The 10,968-nt window shown below is 41.2% G+C and overlaps 1 protein-coding gene across 1 annotated transcript; it reads right to left on the bottom strand.

Moving 5' to 3' along the window:
- Positions 1–10,381, bottom strand: LOC133460204 (uncharacterized). The gene is made up of 6 exons (XM_061740778.1): positions 10,324–10,381; positions 9,770–10,093; positions 8,684–8,971; positions 1,101–1,367; positions 815–949; positions 1–539 (listed from the first exon to the last, which is right to left on the bottom strand). The coding sequence occupies exons 1-6, from the start codon at positions 10,379–10,381 to the stop codon at positions 481–483; spliced, it is 1,131 nt and encodes a 376-aa protein (XP_061596762.1). The 3' UTR covers positions 1–480.
- Positions 10,382–10,968: the final 587 nt, after the last annotated feature.

Genomic DNA, 10,968 nt, shown 5'->3' with positions numbered 1-10,968 from the left:
TCATCTCTTACTATTAGTAGCAAATCATATTTAAATTACTAATGACAAATAAATTCATCCATCAAGTCTTTCTTTTCCCAATACCACAGTAAGCCTATACAAGTTTTAGCCTTCAAGAGTTTGAATGGTATTACATCAATTTATAATGATTATGAACATGATACAATTTTTTAAATCTTAAACATACAATTGACACATACAGGAGTCAGTTGAAATATAAAATCTTTGACAGAATACATTTCAGGAAGCATATTTATGATTTAAACTAGAATATTTTAATACAACACCTCTGTTTACCCTATCTGATAAGTAGCCACAAACAAGTGTTGCCTCACTAATGTTTTATTTTCAACATTTCAAATAATACTACCCTGTCATTTATTAATCATACACTTATCTCATTCATCAGTCAAATGTACTATTTGAATTAAACAGATGAAGGGATCTTTTTTTTTATTCCATTAAAACATAATGCAAAGTTTAGTCTTTAGCTTTGAAATATATGACGTCTGAGTACACATTTTCATCTCCTGCATTACCTGAAAGAAATAGAATTAGACACTTTAACTTTATCTTAATCTGGTAATCAAATTCACTGAGAAATGTTGACTTCTATTAATGTAGTTCTCGTGAAAAGTTGTCAAATCAGCCATTTCCAGGCACGAAAATAATAATATTCACATTCAGATTGACATAAAATTGGAAAATTGGAAAAGGAATGTCATTGTCATTAGGAATAGGTTTATATTACAGACTAAATGTAAAATATTTTTTAGTATGGTCTTATATGAGGCAAAGGGAAAATTGAACTTGCCTTCTTTCACACTTCTTGGTTGGTTTGTTCTCCTTTTGAAGTGCTTGATACCAAGAAAAATAGCTGAAACCACAAGCAGAGAAACCAGACCTGCTACCACGGCTACGGCCACAGGAATAAGGGTACAACTTGCATCTACAAAATAGAAACATCATCACAAATTAGAAATGGACAAAGATACCTTTTCAGTGAATGAAAAAACTATAGTCATAAAAAAACAATATTGAGCAATGAAATTAAATCAAGTATGTAAATAAGTACATTTTATTTGATATGAAGGACGTACCGTTACAGCTTGTAAGCTGGATGGACGTCTGTTCACTGCTGACATCGTTCTGAACCCGACACACCAGCTTTCCTACCAGTTGACCGTGTAAGATGAAACTAACGTTTGAAACATTTAGTTTTCCTGTACTTCCCTCTCTGGTCTGCATCAGTTCGTTGTCGTCTAGAGATAAAGTGAACTTCACTCCATCTCCTTCAGCTGAACAGCTGATGTTCATCTGTTCTGGTGACAAACACGTCTGAGACACATTTGGATCTGACACTGGTTCTGGAAGAAAAAACAAAGTTGCATGTGATCGCAGAATTGATCATTTCATTTAATTTCAATTCAGCTTTTTTAGCAAATCATGACAAATATCATCTCAATGCACTTCAACAATACAGTTCAACTCCTTTCTAAATGAATCCAATGAATACAGTAAAATAACAACTATTATGCTTCACTAAGGAAACCAGCAGATGCATCAAAACTTTTCTCCCGTCCTGAGTAAGTACCAGACGACTGTGGAGAGAAAAAACTCCCCTTTAACAGGAAGAAACCTCTGACAGAACTGGACTCTGGAAACCTCTGACAGAACCAGAATCAGGAAATCTCTGACAGAACCAGAATCAAGAAACCTCAAACAGAACCAGACTCTGGAAACCTCTGACAGAACCAGACTCAAGAAACCTCTGACAGAACCAGAATCAGGAAACCTCTGACAGAACCGGACTCAGGAAGCCTCTAACAGAACCAGACTTGGAAAGGGCAGCCGTCTCCCTCGACCTGTTGGGGGTTGAGAGGAAATTAAAGAGGAAAGAAAAGCCACAACAACAGATCAGAAACATCTGCCTGGAAGAAGGAACACAAGTTAACAACAATTATGTCATTATCAGAGTTGGAGTAGAAGAAAGGGGCATCACTGGAGGTCTGCCAGCAGTCTTGGCTTCCAGCAGCATGAGTAACGGATGTTTCAGGGCACCTAAGTCGTCCGAGTCGTCCCTGACTATAAGCTTTCTAAAAATGATAGTTTTCCGGCTAATCTTAAAGAGGACTCTGCTTCCCAAACACAAACTAGCGGCTGGTTCCAGAGGAGAGACGCCTGATAACTAAAGTTATACCTCCCATTTTACTTTCAGAAACTCTAGGAACCAAGTGACCCTGTCGTCTGAGGGAGAGATCGTCCTCTGGCAGCTCTTTAAGATTTCATGGAGCTTGATCACTAAGAGCTTTATATGTAAGGAGAAGGATTTTAAATCGTGTTGACTTTTTGAAAAATGTTTTTTTTTTCTTCACATTTTCATCAAAGCTGCTAAAGATAGTCTACCAACATGTTTGCCAAATTTGATTTGATTTGATTTATTTTATTTTTGTACATGTAAAAAAAAACACACTTCATGAGAAGTTTAAGAAAACAAAACAACAAAACAAAGAATTGAGAATGTTATACATATATACCCATACATAAGCATACACCCATACATACATATACATATATATATATATATATATATATATATATATATATATATATATATATATATATATATATATATATATATATATATATATACATATTGTGACGGCCTTACTAATTTGTGTGTGTCTTCACAGCAGTTCCTGTCCTTGTGGCTGAAGAGGGCGGCCGTCCAACCTTATTGGCCACACCTGAGGGTGTGGTCTCACCGTTATAAAATGGCTCAGTTGTCAGCCTGCTCACTCTCTCCCTGATTGAGCAGCTGACAGCCACTTGGCCAACATGGTGTAATTTGGGTTTGCTTTGGTTGTTTATTCTGTTTTACACACATCTACACATACACACACTCACTGCATACACTCACAACATGACAACATACTTTACTTTCGTTTGGGAGTATATTTAGTTAAATAAATCACCTTTTTGTACCTTGAATTGTGTGTGGAGACTCTCTTTTGTTGCAAACTGTGAGCCAGGTTTGTAACAAAATATATATATATATATATATATATATATATATATATATATATATATATATATATATATATATATATATATATATATATTAGGGCTGGGACTCCATTAAAAAAAATTATCAAATTAATTACAGGCTTTGTAATGAATTAATCGCAAATTGAACGCATATCAATTTTAGACCTGAGAACAATGATATTTCCGTTTTTTGTTTGTTTCAAATGGATTTTTGTATACGAGTGAATAATTGACTAGTGAAAACATATGTTCAATTTATGAAACAGTTTATTTTTATCAAGGTGGTGCTTCACCAAGAACAAATCAGTGCAATTTGCTATAAAGTGCAATAAATTAAATATATGCAGTATGCACATTGAATGAGATAGGTAGCCTATAGTCAAGGACCTTCTGTAAACAACACCTAAATATAACAAAATACTTTCAACTGTTTCAAGTACATTCCAGAACATGGAAACACATTAGAAAACAGAGCACGCTTCCATCCATCCGTTTTTTAAAACTAAATTTCCCATCCACGGGATCAACAAGACCCTTTTCGTCTGCGACTTCATTCATCTTTAACGTAGGTGGTAACAACTTAGCTTGTGTTATGACGACGGCCGCACTTCCCTGTAACACTAATGCACGTTGGTTGCAGAACCCTTGAGAGAGAGAGTTGTAAAACGCTTTGATCTCGCCGCGGAGCTTACAATGGGAGTCCACTTAAGTGTCATAACTATCTCAGTGCGTCCGAAATGCCATACTAAAATGTATACTAAAAAGTATACTTATGTTCGGCACACTGATATTTACTGAGTAAATATCAGTAAATATCATTAGGGTGGAAGTATGTGATTTCGGACGCAGCCTCTCTCTCAAGGGGTCTGGTTGGTTGGTGCGCCGTCCGTGTGAAAGTCGTCCCGTGAGAAACGTTCCGAGGGGAAAAAACAAATGCGATTAAAATGCGCTATTTTTTCTAGCGCGCTATTTTTTCTGTAATTAATTAATCGAAATGAACGCGCCAAAGTCCCAGCCTTATGTAACATAACATTAACATTTTGCAAGAACAATTCAAATTAGAGCTGCAAGCAGCGATGAAGGGGCCTTCATGCGTGCAATTTGCATCAATTAAGGTCAAGGACTCAAAACTAAGTCTGATGACACCACCAAAGACTCTTTATGTCAAACCAGTAAAAGTTATGGCAGAAAATAGGAACTATGAAATATCGACCCATCAGAAGAAGGGGTGGGGCTGATTTGCACCAATGAAGGTCAAGTACTCAAAACCGAGGCCGATGACACCCCCCACGACTCTCTATGTAAAACCATTCAAAAGTTATAACAGAAAATAGGGACAACCAATCAGAAGAAGGGGCTGGGCTGATTTAGACCAATAAAGGTCAAGGACTCAATATCGAGTCTGATGACACCACCCACGACTCTCTATGTCAAACCATTCAAAAGTTATAACAGAAAATAGGGACAACCAATCGGAAGAAGGGGCGGGGCTAATTCAGGCCAACGAAGGTCAAGGACTGAATACAGAGTGGCTGGTGTCATCGGTCTCAGTTTTTACTGTGGCATCTAGCGTCGCCACTGTAAGGCTTTTTGAAAGAGAAAAGTAATGCCCGTCGTTGCAGGATCGAGACGCATATTTTGATGTATAACACACCTGGGTGCACTTTACGGTTCGGGCCGTATTAACTGCCGAAGGAATGGCTTAAATTGCGCCAAAATTACGCGATTATTTCAAAATGTTCAAAATGGCCGACTTCCTGTTCGGTTTCGGCCATGGCTTGAAGCACAACGTTTTTTCTGTCTAAACCAATCAGATGAAGGGTGGGTGTGCTTTTTGGCGTCTAGCGTCGCCATTGTAACGCTTTTGACTGAGAAAAGTAATGCGCGTTGTCGCAGGATGGAGACGCACATTTTGATGTATAACACACCTGGGTGCACGTTACGGTTCGGGTTCTGAAGTGGCTGAAGAAATGGCATAAAGTTCGCCAAAATGACACGATTAATTCAAAATGGCACACTTCCTGTTCGGTTTCGGCCATGGCGCCAAGAGACTTTTCTTTAAGTTGCGACATGATACAGGTGTGTACCAATTTTCGTGCATGTACGTCAAACCGTATTGTGGGGCTTGAGGCACAAAGTTTTCTAGGGGGCGCTGTTGAGCCATCTTGCCACGCCCATTAATGCAAACCATGAAATATCAAATTTTTTGCCAGGCCTGGCTTCCGTGCAAAATTTGGTGACTTTTGGGGCATGTTTAGGGGGGCAAAAAGGCCCTCCTTTCCTCAGAAGGATAAAGAATAAAGAATAAAGAATTCCTACAGATAAAATAGGGCGTTTGCGCTGTAAGTGCTTGGGCCCTAAAAATTCCTACAGACACAACGAGCTGCCGGAGCAGTGCTGCATCGGGGAGGGGATGGTCCTGGACGCACCCCGGCCACGGCCGCGGATGCCATCTGGCCCGAGGCAACCCTGGGCCCGTTCCCGAGAGCGGCTTTCTCGGCGGTCGGCCCGTCGCCGAGGGCGACCTCCCGACCAGTCCTGGGGACCGGCCCGAGGGCGACCTCCCGAACGGTCCCGCTGGACGGCCCGACGCCGAGGGCGACCTCCCGACCGTTCCCGGTGGTCGGACAAACCAGGAAGGCCCAGAGGCACAAACAGCGGTTCCTGGCTTCCTCTCCCGCTCCGAGGGGGGCGGGGGGGAGTTGGCTCGGCCCGGTGGACCTCGGCTTGAGTGTGGCGATGGGGGTGTGTGGCAGGGTGGAGGAGCCACTCAGTAGATTGGACACAGGTGTGTCCAATCAACCTCTCCACCCTGCCTGCCTTCTTAGAGGGGACCTATTATGAAAAACACGTTTTTTCTTGTTTTAACATATATAAAGTGGTCTCCCCTCACCCTGCCAGCACAGGGGAGACAAAATACCATGAATTTCTGCAAGGTGTCTGACCCCCGCCGGACAGAATCCCCTAGTGTCATGTGGTTTTTTTTTAGCCGATTAAAATCTGAGGTTGGGCCTCCGCTGCTGAAACCACGCCCACAACCAGCTCTCTACGCCGGCTGGAGCGGTCCTTCTTTGAGCCTGTCGGACGCGGCGCCGCGGCGGAGCGGATCCGGGTTAAATCATCCAGGTTCCCGGGTGGTTTGGGAGCTGGGTCCTCGGGGGTCCGTCCCAGGTCGGATCAGCTTCACCCTCCGAGATTTTCAGCCAAATCTGTCGGTTTGATCACCGGTAACGGGCGATGCGCCGCGGAGCCCATCTGTGCGCCCGCCGTGGGGTTGCACGCCGGCGGATGCTGCGCCAGCGGGCAGATCCGGCTGAAATTCCGCTGGTCAGTCTCCGGGAGTCCCTGCTACCAGTCCAGGCGGGTTCCTGCGGTCCCGGCCGGTCGGAACCGGTCAGATTCCCCGGTTAAAGCCGCGGTGATGCGCGCTGCTCCAGCGTACTTCCTGGTTCCCAAAGCGGGGTTTCCGACTAAATTGTCCAGGTTCCCAGCCGCTTTGGGAGCAGGGATTTCTGGGGTACGTCCCAGGCTGGATCAGCTTCACCCTCCGAGATTTTCAGCGAGATCTGTCGGTTTGATCACCGGTAATGGGCGATGCGCCCCGCAACCCCACGCCGGGCGCCCGCCGTGGGGTTGCGGGGCAGCGTTCAGCATCCGCCGGGCAGATCCGGCTGAAATAGCGCATAAATGTTATTTATATACAACTCATATTTTATTTTTTTAAAGGTATTGTGACATGAAAAACAAATTTTTCTTGATTTTTTGTGTTTTGTTGGGTGACATCAATTACACCCAAAAAAACCGAACTTTTAACATTCAGTGTATTGTGTGCTTTCTGGGATTTTCCGCATAATTATGCAAAAACGGCGCATCTGGTTTGGTGGCGGACCGTTACGTAACGGTCCGCTAAATCACCGCCCCCTCCACCCAGCTCCCTGTCTCCTCTCCTCTCCAGCGCACCATAAAGGCTGATTTATGGTTCCGCGTTACACCGACGCAGAGCCTACGCGGCAACGCGCACCGTATGCTGAACCCTACGGCGTAGGCTCTGCGTCGATTTAACGCGGAACCATAAATCAGGCTTAACACGGAGCTGTTTAGAGCCCCCTCTGTTCTCATCACCGGAGGACAACTGCTAAAAAGACCCGCGGCCACTGACTGGACTTAAGATAAGGGGACACTGCTGCTTCGCATGCCTTTATTTTTGTGATTGTTTGCGGTGGACTGCTTTGCCGTGCTTCTTTTCCGTGCATGCTTCGCCTGTCGCTCCCGGCTTAACTCTCCGACGCCGTTCTTAGCGTATTGCTTGCGGGGAGCTACGGTGCTGCCTTCCAGTCGAGTCCTCTGGTCACGGACATCCCCGGGCTGTAGTCGCCCTGTCTGGGCTGTGTGTGTGGGTGTTTGTGGTTCGGTGTGCGTGCGTGTGTGTGGAGACGGCAGAAGTGTGTAGCAGTTGGGTTGGAGGGGGTTGGGAGGAGGAGCGGGGCAATGATTGACAGGAAAGGGGGAAAAGGACGCGTTTTTCACTGCGCAAAACAACACCGTCATAAAAAGCCAGGCATGGAGTACTGGAGTGAAGTTTTTCTTGTTACACCCTTTTAGACACATTTGAGGGATATTGGCCAAGACTTTTAATAGTGTTAAAAGCATGTTAAAAATTATGTCACAATACCTTTAACAATAAAGTTGCCATTTGTGAAAATTCAGTGTTGTGATTTATTTACAGGCTCGGGCTGCTCTGGCGAGGTTTATGCTCCTCCCCTGCTACACGTCATTCAGAGCGCCAATCAGCACAGAGCCTCATTATCATACCCCCCCCCCCCCCCTTCCCTTAGAATGGAGCACAGAAAAAGGGGTTAGAAGCGGTAAAACTAGTGACAGGGCCCACAGGCTGGATTTCTGATTTATGTAGGAAAAACAAGCTTTAGATTGTTTTTAAGACATTCAAGGCCTGTTTAAAATATACATTAAATGCCATAATATGTCCCCTTTAAGGAGCAGCTGAACTCCAGAGAGAGGCTGCTGTTGGAGAGGCTGCTGAAGCCAAAGCACGTGTGTCCTGGGTGTGGTGGAAATAAAGTGGTTGTGCACTGAAACTCTGTGTCCTCTCCGTGTCGGTCGGGCCCCCGTAGCACCCGCCCTGCTACAAACATGTATGGGTCTTGATTTTTTACAAATTTTAAATAGAACAAAACTCAAAGTCATAAAAAGAAAGAGAAGGAGGACAGCTAATGCCGCAACATAAACGCCCTCAAAACCTAGAAGATGCAAGAAAACAAAAATCTCTTGACACTTGATTTAATGATTATTTATATAATAATATACGCTTCTGTCAGTCTGCACCAGGGCAGCTGTGGCTACAAAACGTAGCTCACCACCACCAGAGAGAATGTGTATGAATGAATAATGGTGTAGCACCCTAAGTGTAGCACTTTGAGATTCATTGAATGGAAAGTGCGTTACAAGTTAAATGCATTATTATTATTATTATAATATAATATAATCGTAACACACGCATACATAGACACACACAACTGTAGTATTAAAAAGAGAAAGCTTCTAAAAACTTCTATAGATTTCAATAATTTAAATATGAAGTCCTTTATTTTAATATAGGAAGCATCAAGTACTGTACCTTTGCAGGCTGTCAGGTTAAGAACTGTCTCATGTTCGCTGACATTGTTCCTAACTTGGCACATGAAGTTTCCGGTCAGCTGTCCATGTAGGTCAATGGAAATCCTGGAAACGCTGGGTTCTTCAGCTGTGCTGTTGCTCAGGGACTGGTTGTGATTTCTAGTTTGTAACAGTAATTGATTGTCCAAAGTGAAAATGAACTCGACTGCGTCTCCCTCAGAGGAACATGTGACTGTCATTTTCTCTGGTGACAAACAAGTCTGAGACACAGCTGGCACTGACACTGGAGCTGGAAATAAACATCAAGTCATATATCAAACATTTAATAGGCAAATATGATTTAAAAAAATCGAATCATTAAATATCAATCACAGATAACAGTGGATTTAAAAATCACAAGCGTGCTGCTGACACAAACTGTGTGTATTTATTTCCATGACTGTTCTGGTTTAATCATATTCGATATACTCCATTGGTCTGATTGTTTCTTGTAAGGGTCCAATTTTGTCTGTTTGTGGATATTTACATATATTATCTAAGACTATGAAGTATTTAAGAATATATGAGGAATAGCAGTTGTATACTCCTCAACATTTATGTTATTTACTTCTTTGAAGAAGTTATGTTAATAAACTTGTAATATGTAATTGTACATTTACAAAATTAGAGTTCGGAAATAAAAATAACAGAACAGCTCTACCATAATCCTTAAAAATACTGATGACCAAGTTTCATTTTTAATGGATCCAGTTAAACATCCTTTTGTCCGGCAAATATTAAGTATACTAGAACACAAAATTCCCTGCTCAGCACTGTTTAAAATACAAGTGAATCATTTGTGTTTCATCATTTAGAAACATTAAAAATTAATCCTGATTTTATAACTGCAAACATCTGAAAACATTTGCATATGACAGTCTTCTGAAAAAGAGTTAAATCTACAGTAGTTATTTTTTTCTTTACTTTGTGTGGTTTTATTTTGTGTATATATTTGTTATGTTTTCTTTTTATAATTTAATACAATTTAGAATAAAATTTAAAAGTGGTATATATTTGCATATAAACGGTGTACAAAAATATCACTTACCATGTATTTTAAGATGCAGATTGACATTTTTCAGATTTTTGCCCTCAGCTGTGAATTCTTGCAGCAGGTAATCTCCCGAGTGTTTCTTCATGGCGTTACCGAATGTGATTGTTCTATTGTAGATATTTCCTGTCTGTCTTAGAAAATCTTCATTCAGGTACATTAACCTTTCGCTGATTGCCTTTAAAATCCGGTGTTTAGCATCTTTTGTCAATCTAATCTCTACATTTTCTGTATTTGGCAGATGAAAAATGAGTGGCTGTCCAACTGCACCAAAACACTGACGGGTTTCAGATGAGCCAGAAAAACTGCATTCAATTACACCTGGAAGACAGAGGAACGTAAAACATTCACTTCATATAAAATGCGTAGATTTTAATTATACATTTTAATTATAATAGCAATATTGTATTACTGAGGAAAACAACCATAAATACCTAAAAATACTTAAATGATTAATAAAACCTTATTTCAAAAATCTTCTTCCTTCATCAAAATCAGATTTAAATTGATTTTCTCTTGCATCATTTCACCACAGCGTTTGATTTAATTACCTTGTCCTAGAGCGTTTGATCCCAGAATTGCTACTACGGTCACATATACTGGAATCATTGTCTCTGCAAGAAACACATTTAAACATTTTGATTTAGATTTTATCTTTATGCAATAAGACCGTTTAAATGAAAATTATGAAATCATCCAGAAAGCACTGAAAGTCTTCAATGATGTGCTCAGTGAACTCAACAGAATCCTCACTTACCACATATAGAGCTGTGTGATCGTCACTTGCTACTTGAAACTGACCTTTAAAATGTTCTGCACATAGATGTCTGGTTTACACGCATCTACTTTTTATAGTCTTGGTCTTTTAAAAGAATCAAGGAAGCAGTTACCGCATTTGTTGCCGCCCACAACTTGCTATGCAACAACTTACTAGCATTCATTACTCTGGTAGTTACAAGCTTTCCGAACATATTTCCATTCGATAGTCCTAAGATTAATTTAGTGTAGGCCCTATATCATCTCTTAATTATTTACTATACCTTACAAGCCAATAATCGCAATAGATAACTACATGTATTGTACATTACAAAAGTAAGTAAAACTCATATGCAGTATGGGTGTCTTCATTTGACAGTGTAAGTGTTCATAATTAGCTATAACCAAGGTATTAATACTCTGGTATTATTGATAAGGTA

The sequence above is a fragment of the Cololabis saira genome, chromosome 14 (genome assembly GCF_033807715.1).
Source record: "Cololabis saira isolate AMF1-May2022 chromosome 14, fColSai1.1, whole genome shotgun sequence".
Lineage (NCBI taxonomy): Eukaryota > Metazoa > Chordata > Actinopteri > Beloniformes > Belonidae > Cololabis > Cololabis saira.
This window is presented reverse-complemented; position numbering and strand designations above follow the sequence as displayed.